Below are 18,368 nucleotides of genomic sequence, written 5' to 3'. Positions count from 1 at the left end.
CTATTTCTGATGTCTATTGTATCTCTTCATTTTTTCTGAATCTCGTCTCCTAAATAAACCTATCTTTTGCCAAAGAATGGCCGTTGTGCATCATTCTGTGCTGAAAATGCCTGCTCCTAAAGCACATCAGTACTATTCTAGAGAAATGTAACAGTTAAAATGAAGTAAACTGAGGCACAAAGTTCTATGCATAATCACTTTATTCATTCATCTATTTACTGCTGAGGCATTGGGATTAAGTGACTTGCCCAAGGTCACCCCGCTAGGAAGTGCTAAGTGTCTGAGGTCACATTTGAACTTCTGACTTCAATGAATGGATGCCCATCAATTGGAGAATGGTTGGGTAAACTATGGTATATGAATGTTATGGAATATTATTGTTCTGTAAGAAATGACCAACAGGAGAAATACAGAGAGGCTTGGAGAGACTTACATCAACTGATGCTGAGTGAAACGAGCAGAACCAGAAGATCATTATACACTTCAACAATGATACTGTACGAGGATGTATGCTGATGGAAGTGGATTTCTTCAACATAGAGAAGAGCTAATCCAATTCCAATTGATTAATGATGGACAGAACCAGCTACATCCAGAAAAGGAACACTGGGAAATGAATGTAAACTGTTATTTTTACCTTCTGAATCCAATTCTTCCTGTGCAACAAAAAATTCGGTTCTACACACATATATTGTATCTAAATTATACTGTAATATATTTAACATATATAAGACTGCTTGCCATCTGGGGGAGGGGGTTGGGGGAGGAAGGGAAAAAAATCTGAATAGAAGTAAGTGCAAGGGATAATGTTGTAAAAAATTACCCATGCATATGTACTGTCAAAAAATGTTATAATTATAAAATAAAATAAAAAATTAAAAAAAAAATGTAAAAAAAAAAAAAAAAAAGAACTTCTGACTTCAGAGTTGGTGCTCTATCCACGGCGCCACCAGGTGTAAGCCTGCCATATTTGGAATCTCTGCAAAGAGAGGACTCCAGCTTGGCTCTTTTATAATGAGACATTTAGCTAAAGGGGCCCGTGGGTGGAGTCCCAAGTTGGTTCCTGGCTGGGTTTCAATGAGGGCGAGAATTTGCTTGGTGGTTGTTGGGAAACCTGGGCAGATCATTAGAATGGGGGCTGGGGCAGTCCAAGTTGGCTCAGATCCCATGGGGGTTGTGAGAGCCTGGACATCTCCTATTGGAATTCAAAGGGGCGTTTTTCACCAGGATTTGTGAATCAAAGTTCCTGTCTTCTTAAATTGATAAAGCATCTGCTAGGAGGGGCTGGGAATCAGAAAGGAATAAATCAATCTGAAAGGACTAGTTTCTTAAAGGGGCCACAACCCACATCAATCCCCTCAACTACTCCCACTTTGCAAGACTTGCCCTGGAAAAGGTAGGGTGCAAGACTATCCTACTAGTTCCCCATGCCTCAGTGGGAGCCCACTTTTTGTCTGATTCATACCAGAGCTAAGATTAGGGTTTGGCTTTTTCCAAATCTTTCCCCAGAGATTAACAGAAGGGGTTTGGTTGGATTTAAAGTTTCCCCGAGTGATTGCATCAATGAAGGGAGTCAAAACTCAGCTTTCTCAGCAAAAGTTCATTCTCTCTTCCCTGCTGAATGGAAATTGTTACTGATTCAGTGTAGGGGAAGGTGCTTTTACCGAACAAAAGAACTCGGAGCCTGAAAGGTTTGTCTCGAATGATTTCAAAAGCAAGTAGTGGGGGAGGGGGACACCAGCAGTGTTGCGGTTTGAAGCTTCTGGCCTTAAATTTCCGGCCCTGTCCGGGTTTGCACGCCCAGGATGTTTATTCTTTGCAGCCTGGAGAAAAAAAATAAACGAGGCTTATGAAAATAAAAACATCCCAAACTTGCTCTTTTCATTAATGAGGTGATTCAGGCAATTCCGATAGACTTGAGATGGAAAGAACCGCGGCATCCCGAGAGGCTGAAGGGGGGCGAAGCAGAGTATTTTCACTTTGTGTTTGCTTGCTCTTTTTCTTTGTTTGTTTGTTTTTTGCCTTTTGATCTGATTTTTCTAGTGCTGGGAGAAGAATATGGAAATATTTTTAGAAGAATTGCACCGATTGTTTTGCTATCTAAGGGAGGGGTGGGGGAGAAAAATTTGCAACCTAAGATTTTGCCAAGGTGAGTGCGGAAGACTCTGCATGTGTGGAGGTCCAGACGGGGCACCCCAAAAGTCCCAGACCTGTGTTAAGATTTAATTAAAAGCAGAGTGACGTCGTGGCTCAGCGGACTGAATTCTAAGCAAATTCGGGGGAGACCGAACCGAGGAGATAACGTTTATTCCGCTTTCAGTCACGGATTTGTTAATCCTATAGCTCAAGGGCAGGGCTGGGAAGTTCATCTCCCCACGAATTAGGGAGGCCTCCGATAAGAGAGGGAGTGCTCAGTTTCCTGAGACCGATTCCTAAGCCGGAAGACCCAGCGCTCCTTAGAACAGAAGCCCCAAGGTCAGGGGCCCCCAAAATCACGGTACATCACGTGATTAAAAATTCAAACATCGCATAATTTGGAAAAATGCAAACTGTTTCGAGAATGGATGATGTGGCGGCTTTGCTTTGCCTCGGTTAATTAGAACCAAAACCATGCCGGAGGTGAGGGGTCCGGTGAGGGGGTGCTACTGTTACTTCTTTTTGGTAGTTGAGGAAACAGGCAGAGGTAAAGTGACAAGGAGGCTCGCACTGCTCTAAGTGTCCGAGCCTGGGTGTGAACGGGAAAGAATATAACTAGTAAATATAGATGGCTGCATTATGCATTTACACTTAAGTTAATATGCACACACTCTAATTCCACTGAGTGCGTTAAACGCCCGGCCGAGGACGCCTCCGGTCTTCCCCACCCCTCAAAGTCCTCCGCCTTCTTTTCAAGCGCATGCGCTCTGGAGCCTTCCGTCTCCCCGAGGATCCAGCGGCGCTTTCCCACGAGCGGGAGCTTAGTCCGCAAGATCAAAAAAATACCCCCAAACCTAGGCAGACTTAAATTTGTTATTGAAAGAATCTCCATCCTACTTCTCCCCAGTTTTGTTATTGGCTGCGGGAATCTTGTAGTGATTGGCACTTGAGGGTGTCAATTTCAACTTTAACAAGGCGAGAGCGGTGGTCCTAAACAAAGTTATTTGATTGGCCACGGCGGGGGCGGGAGGGGGAATAGTGGAACGCCTTGTTATCTGATTGGACTGTGACTCTGTCCGTCGGATTCCTACGGCCAATCCTCGTTCCTAACTCTAGCCTCGGCTTTATTGGCTAGGCCGCTCGGCAATGACGGACTGATTGGTGGGAAAGACTGTTCGTCCGCGGCCGTAGAACCTCACAGAAAGGTCTCTCCCCGCCTAGCCCCTGGCGGTGGCGCCGACCCTGACGCTGCAGCGGCGGCGGCGGCTGTGGCGAGCCCCGGGGTCGGCGCGGTTGCCATGGCATCCTCCGGCGGAGGCCCGGGGGTCGGCGCCGAGGCCGGGGTGTGGGAGCCGCGGGCGGAGGGCGGCGCGGGGCCCGAGGCCAGCTTCTCGTTCGGCGGGTTCGCCGCGGTGCTGGGCGGCCTGGGCCCGGCGGTCCCGGCACCGCCCCCGGCGCCGCTGCGCCTGCTGCACGAGCTGTGGCAGCGCGACCCCGGCCCCGATCCCGGTCCCGGAAGCGAACGGAGCGGCAAGCTGCGGTCCGGCCGCCTCCAGCGTGCAGCCCGGCCGCATCGGCGCCTGGGGCCCACGGGCCGCGAGGTGCACGGTGAGCCGGGTGGGGAGGAGCCTCGAGGGCTGTAGGGGGGTCTTGGAGGGAGGATCCCTCAGCCCTCCGGGAGAAGAGGGAGGAGCTCCAGAAAGAGGGGAGGGAGGCCCGAGAGGGGAAACACCCCTCCCACTTTCCGGAGTCCCAGGGAAGCCGTTCTCACTCCTGGGGTCCGGGGTCCCCGGGGTCAGCGCTGGGCTCCTCTAAATGCCCGTCCTCTCCGCCCCTCTCCACAGCGCTGAAAAGGCTGCGGGAAGCTGCGAACGCCAATGACTTAGAAACAGGTGAGTCCTCCCTGCGAGTCCTCCCTTACGTCCCGGGCCTCTTGAGGAGGTGGTCCGGTCACGAGGCCCCTAGGACACAGCGCTTCCCAGCGGTGAGAGCCGCGCGGCCGCTTACCTCCGGCTGAGCCCGAGGCGCGGGATGCCCAGGGCACCGGCTGCTTGCACCCCCTGGGCTCCTCGCCCTCTGCGGCATGGAAACTGCCCCGCTCTTCCCGGGAAGCGGAGGCAGCGGACCCTCTGCGTCTCCTTCCCGGTCTGTCGGGATCTGCCGGGGAACCTGGGCCCCGGGACTCCGCCCTTCTCTGACCCTGTTAGAGGGAACAGCGCCACACCCGCGGGAGCGGAGGGTCCACATCTAGAAACTTCCTTTCCCTGCTTGGGGCAGATTGGGGGAGGCAGATGGCCTGTGCTGGGGGTTCCCCGTGGGGACTGATGAGCACCCCCTGCGCCTTAGTGATGTCCGCTGGAAGTTTAAGCGTTGTCCTTGGTAGAGGTCTCTGAAGTAAGTGTGGGGAGACTTCGCAGACCCATTGTACAGATGGGATGAGAGGCATTGCGGGACCGGCGCTTGAACTCGTGCCCTGCCTCCCTCCCTTGCCTTCGAGAGCACGTGCCATCCTTGTGGAGCCCAGTCTTAACAGGAAGGGGCAGGAACAAGCATTTGCTGAAGACTGCCCTACTGTGTGCCAGGCCCTGGGCTGAGTGCTTTACAAATAAATGCACGGAACTGAGCACTAACAGAGGAGGAGCCCGGCGGAAACTGGACCAGTCACAGGTGTCAGGGAGGCCGAACTTTGACACCGCTATCCAAGTGTTGACAGCCTTTGCAAAGGGGGAGGGAAGACGCGGCGTAGGAGGCCTAGTGTGGGATTGCTGGCCCTGAGGTGCCAGGCGACGGAGCAGGAAGGCGCCCCTTCCCGCTGGCCAGAGGCCCGGCTGCTCACCTTGCAACCCAGTCAGAGCCCGCCACACAGTGAGGACTTCACGAAGGTTGTTAGTGGTTCATTAAGCACCTACTATGTGCAGGAATCTAGACTTGCCCCTGGGAAAGTGAGGGCCCAGAAGGCGGGTTCCTGCCCTCCAAGAGCGCGTCCCGCTCCCTTCAGACGGGGTGTTGGGACCGACCAGAGCCCGTAGTACCCAGAGGCAGCACAGTGCTTTATCTGTATGCTCTCATTTGGTGCTGACAGCCCTGTTTGAGGGAGGCCGAGAAAGCTTCAGTCATCAGTCACTGCCTCACAAAGCTAGTGAGAGTCTGGGCATAATTTGAACTTCTGGCTTCAAGGCCGGCTCTGTCCGTGGTGCTGCTGGGGGAGCACTAGCATGGGCTGAGTCCGAACAGGTCTGGGCCCAGCATCGAGGGGAGTTCGGGATTTCCAGGCAAGCTGAAGAGTGTCCGGGACGGGGAAGGTTCTTCAATTCGTTAATGGAAGAACTAAGCTCCTTTAGGTGAGAGGCAAGAGACCGAGAGGAGACCTGCCCGATGCCTCTTTGGAAGTTTGGGATGGGCGGAGGTTGTGTTAGAGCTGCCCCAGGACACGGCGGGCTTCCTCTCAGCTGCGTGCTGGACCCAGTCTGGCAGGACCGTGGAGCTCTGCCGCCTGTCTGCGGATCGGCACGTGTCTGGGGGCCCGTCTCTCCTCATCTCTTCCTTGGTGATTTGAGCCGGATTTCCTGGGGGCTGCTGGAGCCGTGTCCAGCACGTGTCCAGGCCCCTGCTCTGCAGCCCGTGTTAGGCTGGGTCAGAGTTCCCAGGAGGGTCCCGGGCTCAGTGCTGACCAAAGTGCCGAGGACTCTTGAGCTTTTGTGCTTGTTCTTGTAGGCCAGCTTACAGGAGGGGACTCCTGGTCTGAAGGGGCCCTTCGTCCTCGCTAACATGCCCTCTCCCCTTCTCTGCCCTTGGCGGTGTCAGTGCAGCAGCTGCTGGAGGACGGGGTGGATCCATGCACAGCGGACGACAAAGGCCGCACAGCCCTGCACTTTGCGTCCTGCAATGGCAACGACCAGATCGGTGAGTCTACAGAGGGGGCCGGGAGCGGGTTTCTTGCAGCAGGGAGGAGGTGGGACCCAGTGCTTGGTGGGCACACAACCAGAACTTGGATTCCTGGCTCATTCTACTAGGAGATGTTGCTGATTGTTGGAAAATGAGTTAGATCAGTCAGTTGGACTTGGGCCGTGTGCCAGAGGCTCTCAGGGTCTCTGGGAATCAGGACTCCTATAGTCTATTCTTGGCTTTGCCACTAACTCCCCTGTCACTTCGAGCCAGTCCCTTAACCACTCGGTGCCTCAGTTTCCCCTTTTGTGAACCAAATGAACTGTACTTAAGGTGAGGCTTCTTCCCACCTGACTATGACTGAATCATCCCCCCCATCCCGGCACATCAGAGAGGAGGATGGCAGAAGTGGCTTGCCAAGAGCACAGCAGGGAGGTGCCCCTCACCTGGAGTTAATTCTTAAACTTACTGGTCTCATCCTTGCTGGATTCGCCCCAGACTCTGTATGGGCTTTGAAGTGCCCAGCTAACCCCGTCACTGTTGTCATGTCTTCCACCCCCCCCATCTCCCCAGGAGGGATTCCCACATATATATATATATATATTTTTTTTTTTTTTCCCCCTGAGGCTGGGGTTCAGTGACTTGCCCAGGGTCACACAGCTAGGAAGTGTTAAGTGTCTGAGACCAGATTTGAACTCGGGTCCCCCTGACTTCAGAGCTAGTGCTCTATCCACTGCGCCACCTCGCTGCCCCTCCATATATTTTCAAGATAGCCCGAGGGAGACAGCACAAGTGCTGAGCCGTTTTCTTCTCCCCCTGCCCCCTGGTTAAATGCTGTTTCCATTTTTGAAAAGAGTAAACAGGTGAGAATTTCTTCTATATTTCCTTGTGCACCAGAGAGAGCCAGAACCACCCTTTAGTCATCGGGATGCCCCTTAGCCAGGTCCTTCTTGTGTGCCCACTGCTTCTGAACTCTTGTCAGAGGATGTTCTGTCTCCCTCGGGGCTCCCTTTTTGCTCCCTGAGTGGATGGTGGTTGGAGAAATGGGGAGCCCTTGGATCTCAGGCTGGATTGTCTCTGGAATTAGGATTTGGGGCGTCTCTGCCTGAAGAAGGGAGGGAAAATAAGCGGATGAATTGATTAGCTGTTGAATTCGGGAAGAGTCTACCTAAGACGCTCTTTCTGAGGCTTGGTATACTTGAGGCAGCAGACTCAGGGGAAGTGGCTTTTTGGAGGTTCCCGAGCTGGGACTGCAACAGCTCCAGTGCTCCCCTTTGCTGCTCTAGAAGGCGGGCATCCGTGCCCATGCGGTGGGGGGGAGGAAGAGGGCGGGGCAGGCGGGGCTCTGCTCCTTGAACTTCCTTTGGGGCTTCCTCTTTACAGTGCAGCTGCTCCTGGACCACGGTGCTGATCCCAACCAGCGAGACGGGCTGGGGAACACGCCTCTGCATTTGGGTATGTGCCGAGGCCGGGGACTTTGAGAGGCCGCCGTGTCTGCCTTCATCCTGGCCCCCAGCACTCTTGGTGGTACCTGGGGTTCCTCCGAGCCCCGGCAGAATGGCTGCCCAGGAGGAGAGCGTGCCTTCTGACCCGATCTCTGGCCCTGCGAGAGGAGAATCCCCGCTCCCGCCCTCAGCTCAAATCAGCTTCTTTGGCAAAGAAAGCCCCTGAGCCCCCTTCTCTCCCTCCCCTGCTAGTGAGAAATGCCCCATGGAGGCTTCTCCCCCCTCCCCCCCAGCCACTGCCCTTCCAAAGGATGATGACTTGGTTAAGCATCTGAACGCGCCTGGCTGTGTAGTGATTGAAGGCCTGGGCTCTGCAGACGTGGGAGGGGGAGGGGGGGCTGGATCTGCACACCCAGAAAGGGAAGGGCCTTTCATTTGGTGCTTTCCTGATGTGGCCCATGTCTCCCCCACAGCTGCCTGCACCAACCACGTTCCCGTCATCACCACGCTGCTCCGAGGAGGTAAAGTGTTGGCAAATCTCCCTAATTCCTGCCCCCCACTTTTCCCCAGCCCCGCCCCCACTCACATCCCTTGTTCTCTCTTTGTTTCCCTTCCCAGGGGCCCGCGTGGATGCCCTGGACCGGGCCGGCAGGACCCCCTTGCACCTTGCCAAGTCAAAGCTGAATATTCTTCAGGAGGGGCAGTCCCAGTGCTTAGAAGCTGTCCGGCTGGAGGTGAAACAGGTGAGGGGGACCCTCGCTCCCACATCGTGCGCCCCCAGCTTAGGGCTGGCCCAAAGCCGAGAAAATGAGGCTTGAGGAGGCGATGAGAAGGAAGCATTCTGGGAGGACAGGACCCAGGGGTCTGCTGCCCTGGGAAGCTTAGAGCATGTCCCCAGAGAGTTGGGAGGCAGACGAGGTTTTTATTCTGTGGTTCAGCATGAACTGCTGTCCTTCATGGGCTCCGACCAGGGGCTCCCCAGGTTACTGCAGAGACAAAAGGGCGTTTGGTCTGGCCCCTGCCCAAGGGGAGGTCCGCCAAGGAGACTTCTCAGCGGGCTGCTGGGGAGGGGAATCTCCTGTCAGAGACGACCCAGGAGTCCGAGTTTGGGGGCTGGCATGTCAGTGACCAGACATGGCATTTGGGGGACACAGGGTCCTTCTCTTAGATAAGGAAGCGGTAACCCCGTGCCAGCCAGAGAGCCCCAGAAGGAGAGAGGCGCCATCCTACATGCCCCGGCCTGAGGACACTGAAGCATCTCAGAGCCCAGGGCCATTTTACAGATGATAAGCCTGAGAACTGTGGGGAACCTGAGTCAGGGCCCTGGCCCTTTCTGTAGTGCCTCCTGAGGGCCAGGCAGGATCTCATGTGGTCCTACCCACACCCCGGGCACAACATGCCTGCAGCACCCCCATTAGCCCAGGGTCCCCAGCCTTTGGTGGGGGCTGAGTCAGAGTAGTAATGTTGGAAGCTGCTCTGGCCTTGGAGATGATCTGATCCTGCCCAAAGGCATAAGCCCACCCCTCGGGCACACCTTCCCTGAGGCGGATCCCCTTAAAACAAACAGCTAAAGTGGAAGGGGGTAACCCCGTTTCATAGAGCACACACTGAAGGCAAGAGAGCTGACTCGGACCCTGGCTGGGCCAGACCCCCTCACTTTTACCTCTGCTTCTGCAGCTAGAAAATGGGGCTGTTGGGAGGCTCAGTGCTGGTGCTGGCCCGGGCACTATGTGGTTACACTGGGCGCAGGCCGCCTCCCAGCCTCCTGTCCTCCCTCCCTCTGCTGTCTCTGTAGATCATTCAGATGCTCAGGGAGTACTTGGAGCGGTTGGGGCAGCACGAGCAGCGGGATCGGCTGGATGACCTCTGCACCCGCTTGCAGATGACCAGCACCAAAGAGCAGGTGAGGTCCTGGCCGGGTATCTGAGCACAAGCGGGCATCCGAGCACAAATGGTTGTCGGTTCAGGTGGGCACAGGCAGGTATCTGGTTGCTACCCCTGCTTGGGGCCCTATAGGAGCCCCTCTGCCAGGACTTGCCGGGGTCCGGCACTGTCCCACGCCCACAGGCAGGTGTCCTTTTTGCTGACATCTCTAGGTGTCTCAAACCAGGAAATGTCACGCTCCATTAAAGTGCACTTTGGGGTGCGCTTCTTTTCCACGGTAGTAGTCACTTGGGCCTGGGCTCCTTCCCCTCCGCCCTGATCCTTTCTGAAGGAGAGCCAGGCTGGTTGCGGGCCACTTGCTCCAAGGACAGGGAAGGTCAGGCTCTCCACCTCCCTAAGAAAGACCTTTTATCCTGGGCCCCGGGAAAGACCTGGACAGGGCCTGTATTTCTAGAGAAACCCCAAAGGAGCTTTTGGTTAGGCTTCTCCCTGACCTGAGGTGGGCAGAGCTGCCTATAGAGAGCTCTGCTGACCATCTAGCGGGAGGAAGAGGAGACAGCCACCCCAGGGGAGGTCCTCCTTTTTTGATGCACCATGTGCCCACATAGCTTTGGCCATTAGTTCTTCTGCGCCCTGCAGGGGCCTTCTCTGGAGGTGCTGAGGCAGCTGGTGTAGGAGGTCAGGGGTCAGGAGGCCTGCCTTCACCGGCTGAAGCCTGCCACATGCTGGCCCAGCTCAGGGCCCCTGGAGCCTGGACTTAGGGCCAGAGCAGGAGCCATAGTTTGTGGAGGAAGAGGGAGGCCTCCCTTCCTGGGCTGGGCGCGCAGGGGCCGCCCTTTACAGTGGGAGTGGGTGCGCCTGTGTTCTCTGTGACTTTTCTTCCTGGGTTTTTGCTAGAATTCTTCCCATTTGACAGACGAGGAAGCTTAGAAGTTTGCTTGGTTCTGACAGGTGGACGAGGTGACCGACCTCCTGGCCAGCTTCACGTCGCTCAGCCTGCAGATGCAGAAACTGGAGAAGAGGTAGCTGCAGAGAGAAGGTCTCCCTCCGTGTCCCCTCCTGGACCTCTGGAAGAAGGGAAGGGCCAGCCTGGCCGTGGCCCAGGCCTGCTGGGAAGGAGTCATCAGGGTCTCTTCTTCAGAGCCTCCCATGGAGGCTGTAGCTGTCGCCTCCTTCTCTGACGCCCTCTCGCGTTGATGCTGTTGGCCTTGCCCCGGCAGCAGAGCCCCAGCCTAGGGGTTTCCCAGACTCCCTTCTCTTTCATTATGCCCATGGCTCGTCACACATGGGAGCAGGTGGTCCCGATCCTCCTCCCACCATCCTCTCCTTGAAGCTGCTGTGAGCAGAGAAGGGGGGTGGGGGGAGCCCTTTTCCAAGGCCTTTTTAGGAAGTGGAAGTCCTGGTGGCAAACATCACACCTCTCACCAGAGCCTGAATCTCAGTGCAGTCCTGGTGAGCCGGGGGAAGATTTCCGTTTGAAATGGGAGGTTTTGGGGGCATCAGGCGTTTGGGAGGCTGAAATCTGTCTGAGGCGGTTTTGAGAGGGTTCAGTTTGGAACCAAAGCTTGGGATTGGGGCCTCCTCATTGGAGGGCGAGGCAAGAGCCTTTCTAACGCCCCTTGAGGTCAGGGCTGGGGCCTCGGGAGCTGCTGCCTTCTGGGCTGCCTTGGGAGCCTCAGGGAGTCATCACTGCCTCTTACCTACTTACTGTGGTCTCAGACCCGTGAGGAAAAATAGACTGGTTGTCTGCAGCTTCTGGTTCTCTTTGGGATGGGGGGAAACGAAATTCTAGGCCGTGGATTGCAGATTGGAGGAGTCATGGCTGTGTACAGGGGCCATGGTCAGGAAAAGGAGGCGAGGGAGTTTGCTTTCCTGGGGCCCAAACTTGGTTGGCAGCTCCTAGGTTCCTGGGGCTGAACTTAATAACCCCCATTCTCTCAGCAGCTTCACACCCCCCCCAAAGGCCATGTGGCCAGTACATTGAAGGGGACCAGGGGCAGGAAGCTCCCTGTAGGTGCAAGATCTTATGGGCTTCTAGCCCCCTCCTGAGCAGTTTCCCAGCCTGCCGTGTCGCCCAAGGGCAGTGGAGATGTTCCTTAAAGCCACAAGCCAACCATTTACCAGGCCCTAAAGACAGCTGGGTCAGTCATTGTGGGTGAGGTCTGGGGAAGATGGAGGGCGCCTCCTTCAAGCCTTTGCTGTAATGTACACACCCAGAAAATTTCCTATGTGTTGGGGGGGGTGCAGTTTCTTGTTGTTTAATGTATATAGTCAATGGCCACTTTTGCTCTTTACTCCCTACGGTGGTGCCCCACACCCCTGTCACTTCCGCCTCAGGATCCTTAGGGTGCAGGGACAAAGCAGGGATGGTCAGGCTTCTTACTGCCATTTTCTCGTGTCGGACCGTTGGCCAGGAAGTGGTGGGGGGCACCGGGCTGGCAGCATCACCCTGCCCCAGGCTCTCGGGCTCAGGCTCCAGGCCATGGGGGGGGCACAAGCCAGTAGGGAGATAAGGGATTCATGGTGGTAGGGCAGAGTAAGCGGTGCCATTTACTGGGCCTTGTTCCCTGATTGCTGGAGAACAGCGTCCCTGATCCGCACAGACGTGACATCCCTTCCAGCTGAAAATGGTCAGCCTCGGCTTTACGCAGGCCCCCTCTGGTTCTTTCTTGTGTATGTGTTGGGTTCACCCTTATTAAAATGTAAGCTTTTTCTCCAAGAACCGTGTTGGCTTCTCATTGGGGCTGGCTCAGGTTGGGCACTGGATGGAATGGGGTTGGAAGTTCCCAGACCTTCAGGAGCCTCAGAATGGCCATCAAGGCCAAACCCTTCCTACAGAAGAGGCGGGTTTCAAGGCCCAGGGAGTGGAGGGTCGCGCCCAAGGCCTCTGCACGGAGGCTTTCTCCAGGAGGTGGGGGTCTAGTTGTCCTGAGTAGGAGGAATTGGCAGGATTTGGTAGAATTAAATCCAACTCCCAACAGTCAGGAGCACCTCTCGGTCTGCCAGCTGCTTGTTAAGAGACCTTGGGCTACTCACAAACCCATCTATAAAAGGGAGGAGCAACGACCCACATCCCCCTTCTTAGAACTAGGAACACCAGCCCTTCTCGACGGAGATGCACGGGCTTTCTGGCCAACGCTAGAGTTTGAAAAACAGGGAAATTGGCAAAATGGCCTGGATCTGGATCGTGTCAGTGATTAAGTTCCCCAATTTCCTCTCCATTGTGGAAGCAACTGCTGGCTGAGACCCACCTATTGGGAGGGTAGAAAAGTGGTCTGAACCCCAAATCCCTGAGGGCAGCCTTGGAACTGGCCAGAGACCAAGGCAGCTGCACCAGAGACTTCCCATCTTCCAATAGAGCCAGGAAGAGCCTTAGGACTAGGGGTGACATTGCTGGGAGGGCCTTTAGAATATGGAGTGGCAGGGTCAGGAGGGACCTTGGAACAGGGAGTATTGGAGCCAAAAGGGGCTTAGAACTTGGAACATCAGGGCTGCATGCTGGGAAGGACCCTGATAATTTGGTGCCACCCCCCCCTCCTGGAGGTATTTAGAGACCTCAGAAGCCCTTGGGGTCCTAAAGCCCCGCTCCTCTGACACAAATTTATGAGAATACAAGTCATTCCCCAGCTGATAAAGGATCAAATGAACAGGCAATTTGCAGATGAAGAAATTAAAGCCATTTTCTAGTCATCAAAAAATGCTCTAAATCAGACTTGCAAAAGGCTTTACGTGTATTTTGTTTTTGGATCCTCCTCTGGGAGGGGGCTGCCATGGCAAGGTCCTCGACCTCAGGAAGGAGCCTTCCATCCCCTATGTCGCCTAGCTGCCATCTAGTCCCCTGCCCCCCTTTCTCCATGGCAGGAACTGAGGCCCTACTAGTGGGCTTAGCCATGGCCATACAGCTAGCAACTTAGACTCAGAATCCAGACTCTGCCCCCTGCTCTGACTTAGATTGTTGGCCGGCCCTGCCCAAACTCCTGGGACTCCAGAAGGCCAGAGGGCGGCTTGCGAAACCTCTAATCTCCATATTCTCACAGCACCTCCAACAAAATATAATTATTGTCTGTATTTCAAAGGCAAAGAAGCGTTCCTTTCCCTGAGAATACAGGGGGCAGAAGTGGGGAGTAAGAGGGCGATGGGGGTGGGAGACCATTTTGCAGATGAGGAAACAGGAATTTCCTAAAATGACAGATGTTAAGCAGCTGGGCAGGCGCTTGAACTTGAAGATTGCTTTTAGATGCAGAGCTCTCATTGCCCAGCCTTTCGAAGCTTTGTTTTCTCCTTTTTTCCTTTTTCCTCAGCCCTCTTTCCTGCCTGGCCCCTCCTCCAACATGTTTGTGCCCCCCAAGTTCCGCCTGGATCCTTTCTCACTCCCCTCCTCCCCCCATAACTGTGATCACTTCCACTTAGCCCATCCAGCCAAAGATGATTTTTCTTTCCCCTCCCTCCCTGGCCCTGGTGGCCTGTTACTCAGCTTGCCACCAGCCAGTGATTTGCCAAATGAGCCTCTGGGTAGGGAAATTGATGTTCACTAATGGGAAACCTTGGCTTGGTTAATTAGTATTTATTTCCCTCAGTACTAGCCATTTGGATGATAAATAGCAACTCCCGGCCAGCTTCAAATAGAGGAAGGTGAAGGGGAAGCTAGAGCAGCCCCAATCACCGACCCCTCCAAACCCCTGGACTTGCCGGGGTCCAAGGCTGGGAATTAGAGGCTGTTAAGTCCATTTTGCAGATGTGATTCTGGATGACCTGCTCAGGTAAGTGTTCGGGGTAGAATTTGAATCCATCTCTTCCCGATTCCATATCTAGGACCGGTGTTGCACTTTGCCCTGTCCCTGTCTATTCCATCAAGATGGCGGCAGTAGCTTTGAAGACCGCCCCTAGCCCAGCCTTCGGTTCTCCCTGGGATCTGGTCCCGAGTTCAGACAGCACCTTTGTGGCTCATGGGCCTCCTGCCAGGCTGCTCTGACCACTGACACTGCCCTTCTAATTAATTAATGCCTTCCTGCCTCCACCTCTTGGCTCAGACCAAGAACTGACCCCCTCTGAGACTGCTCCTTTCTGTGTCCCTCCCACTTCCTTCCAAGGCCAGCTCATGTCCCCTTTTTCTGAATCCTCTGGAAGTTTCTCTCCTTCTGACGCCTGGGGTCCTTACAGTCAGGACCACTTTGGGGGCACTTTGCAACAAACCGTCTCAGGTAGTCACCTTTTCATTTTCATAGTTAGCTGGCAGAAGCAGTGAAGAATTTCAGGTCAGGAGGCTTGGGTTCAAGGGTTGTCTTCAGCTCCCTGAGCCTCAGTTTCCCCCTTTGTCAGGTGAATAAATGAGGAGGCAGCATGATACGGTGGTTTTGGAGGAGGAGAAACTGAATTCTAACCCTGCCTCTGTCCCTTCCTGACTGTGGTGACTTGGTGAGTCGCTGCCCTTCCTTATCTGTAAATTAAGGGGAGAATGAGGAAGTCGCTCAGGCTTCTTACACTTCTAGATCTGCAGTCCTGTGACCAGTCAAGCTTTTAGTAAGCGCCTGCTGTGTGCCAAGCACTTTGAGAATGAAGCAATCCCTATTTGCTAGAAGCTTGCATGCTCATGGAGGTTAAACACACACACATCACATTCATATGCAATCTGTGTTTGATGTATAAATATATACTTGTTATACATATTTATATATAGTCTTGTCTTAAATATTAACATATACTCATATATATTAACGTATTTGTCTTACATATAAATATATAGACTTATCATATATCAATTTATATACTTTTCATATATATTTGCTTTATATACCTGTCATTATTAATATACTTGTATTTATGTAATTAATATGATACATAATTAACATAATTATACTTAACATAAACACATCATAGTAATACTTATCTTAAATATTAGTATATATACGTGTCTTATATATTAATAGATACTTATCATGTTAGTATATATGTGTATTATAGATAATTGTAATTAATATAAACATGTCATCTTAATAATACTTGTCTTAAATGTTAGCATATATACTTGTCATTTATTAATGTATACTTGTATTTTATTTAATGCATTACTAATATACACATATCTATATTAATATATAGCATAAAGCTAATAAAGAAAAATATGTACAAAGTAATTAACTACAAGGTAATTTGGGAAGCACCAAACCATATCCATGTTGGCAACTTACCTGGGAGGAAAATTCTCATATTCTCAGCCAAAGAGAGGGATTGGGGGGGTCGGTTTCATCGTGTACCACAGGGCATCGTTTCAGAGACACTCTGCCATCTTGCCTTGTAGGACCTGGTAAAAGTGTAAATAAAAGTTCTACCATGAAGGCAGTGTCTGCAGTAGAGGATGAAAAAGAAATTCTACGAAATATTCATCCAGATTCTCTAGTCCAAGCCCACAAAAAGGCTCAGTTACTCTTTTTTTTTCCTAGTAAATTTATTTATTTTAAGGTTATTATTTATTTATTTTGGCTGAGGCAATTGGGGATAAGTGACTTGCCCAGGGTCCCACAGCTAGGAGATGTTAAGTGTTTGAGGCCAGATTTGAATTCAGGTCCTCCTGACTTCAGGGCTCTATCCACTGTACCATCTAGCTGCTCCAAATTTATTTATTTTTAATACACATTACTTTATGAATCATGTTGGGAGAGAAAAATCAGAGCAGAAGAGAAAAACTATGGGAGAGAGAGAAAATGCAGATGACATTTTCTGCCCAAAATCTATTGAGATTACTTTGGCTCACCGAACTACTGAGAAGAACCAAGTCTTTGATAGTTACTAGTTGTCCTAGTTGTTATTGTGTACAATGTATTCCTGGTTCTGCTTGTTTCACTCAGCATCAGTTTATGTAAATCTTTCCAGGCCTTTCTAAAGTCCGCTTATTCTTTATTTTTGATAGAACAACAATATTCCATTACTTCATATACCACAGCTTGTTCAGCCATTTTCCAGTCGATGGGCAGCTACTCATTTTCCAGTTCTTTGCTACCACGAAAAGAGCTGCTACAAACAGTTGTGCACATGTGGGTCCTTTTCCCTCCTTTATGATTTCCTTGGGATACAGAGCCAGTAATCAAGGCTTGGTTACTTAAATCAAAAAGACTTTTATGAAGTTCTTGGGATTCTATGAGGTACACAGTGTCTATGGACACAGAAAAAGACAACAAATTATATGCTGGTGAATAAAGTTTCTAATTAAAGAATGGAAGAGGTCAAAGATCTGTAGGCAGTCAGAAACCACACTCAGGTACATTGTGCATGTTTTCTTCAATAAGAGAATTAAAAGGCACTGGAAAGGAAATAATGAGTCTCATTCAACAGTTCTAAAAATTGAAATTGATCATTAGTTAATGAGTACTAACTCACAAAAACAGTGAAAACCACTGAAGAGAAAAAGGAACTTACAGCCAGATCATCCCTAAAGCAAAAAATCAACGATAATGGGACTGATCAACATGATTCTAGAATCATGGATTTAGAATTTTTTTTATACCTTTTAAAGCATTTATTAGTAATTATTTATGAAGAATCAAAATAGTTACTAGATTAGATTCATCAAGATAGTATTTTTTTTTTTTTGGTATTTGTACTTTAACAATGTACAATATAATACAAAACAAACCAAAGAGATGGATTTCCAACATTAGATGTTACCAAATATATCATTCTAAAGTAGTGAGTCTGTTTCCCAAGAATAATGTGAAAAGGTAAGTTGAAACAAATTTGAGAATTAGGATGGAAAGGAACTTTATGGATTCCCAGTTCCTCAATTTGGACTTGAGGATACTTACACATAGAAGTTCATTTTATCTTCGCAGAAAGGATGAGTGCCAGAAGCATTATTTGTATCCACTTCTTTAGAACCCAGACCAAGCTGTTTTTCCACTGTCCCATGTCTCCTAAAGGAGTCTCATCATAACACTGGGTTTCAATCTTGGTAATCAATGAGTTATCAGAGAATGGAATTGACTCTAGTAATTGAAATTAGAAAACAACAACATTAAGGAAATCTATCCTGGAGATGACAAGAGGAATATTTCAAAAGAATGGACAATCGAGTCTTTATATAAAAAAAAAGATATGGAAATGTTTTATATGATTTCACATGTATAAACTATAGCAGATTGCTTATTGTTTCAGGGAGAGGGGAAGGGAGGGAGTAGAAGAGAGGGATAGAATTTAAAACTCAAAACTTTTAAAATTGTTTTTTAAAAATTATTTTAACATGTGATATTATTTAATAAAATAATGAGATTTCCCCTCCCCTTCAAAGGTAACTGAAAAGATGTCAGCAGTGAAGGACCTCTATATCTCTTTTCTTTCTTTCTTTCTTTTTTTTCTTTTTTTTTTTTTTTTCTGAGGCAATTGGGGTTAAATGACTTGCCCACAATCACACAGCTAGAAAGTGTTAAGTGTTTGAGGCTGGATTTGAATTCAGGTCTCCTGATTTCAGGTATGTCTCCTCTCTTATCTCTATATCACATTTAATGAACATGGCCTTTGCACATGTAAAAGACATCCTTGATGAATGTAGAAAGGAACAGTTCCTTACAGGAGACTACATTCTCCTAATCGCCATTAATTAAGAGACATAGAACATATCTAATAGTGTTGTGTTTATGCTTTTATAATTACAAAAACCAACAATCATTTGATAAATTTGCACAGAATTCAACCTGTAAGGTCCTTCTCCAGAAAGATGTATATCTCATGGACATAGATTGAGTTGTATTCCTGCCTTTGTGTGACCTTTAAGGGATAAAATCTTTTAAAGGTTTCTAAGCTTTGTATTCCTTATTTGTAAAATGAATGAATCTGATTGATGACTTCTGAAGTCCCTTCCAGCTTTAGAGCTATAATTCCATCAGTCTCCATCAATTTCCAGAGATAGATTTGTTCAGTGATTTTTCTGATTATCAATAATAAGTGAAGCTAAAATAGGGAAAGATCTAGGCTTCACAAGTCAGGGAAGTTGAGTTGTAAATATGAATATTAAAAATTTTCCTGGTG

General features: G+C 50.5%; 1 protein-coding gene across 1 annotated transcript; it reads left to right on the top strand.

Annotated features, from left to right (window-relative positions):
* Positions 1-3,221: 3,221 nt before the first annotated feature.
* Positions 3,222-12,074, top strand: ANKRD54 (ankyrin repeat domain 54). Its single transcript, XM_074271666.1, has 8 exons — positions 3,222-3,744; positions 3,981-4,028; positions 5,941-6,039; positions 7,405-7,476; positions 7,940-7,987; positions 8,085-8,209; positions 9,262-9,369; positions 10,302-12,074. The coding sequence occupies exons 1-8, from the start codon at positions 3,435-3,437 to the stop codon at positions 10,374-10,376; spliced, it is 885 nt and encodes a 294-aa protein (XP_074127767.1). The 5' UTR covers positions 3,222-3,434; the 3' UTR covers positions 10,377-12,074.
* The last annotated feature ends 6,294 nt before the right edge of the window (positions 12,075-18,368 follow it).

Source organism: Sminthopsis crassicaudata, chromosome 5 (assembly GCF_048593235.1).
Source record: "Sminthopsis crassicaudata isolate SCR6 chromosome 5, ASM4859323v1, whole genome shotgun sequence".
In the NCBI taxonomy this organism is placed as follows: Eukaryota; Metazoa; Chordata; class Mammalia; order Dasyuromorphia; family Dasyuridae; genus Sminthopsis; species Sminthopsis crassicaudata.
The sequence above is the reverse complement of the archived record's forward strand: the minus strand, read 5'-3'. Positions and strand labels throughout refer to the sequence as shown.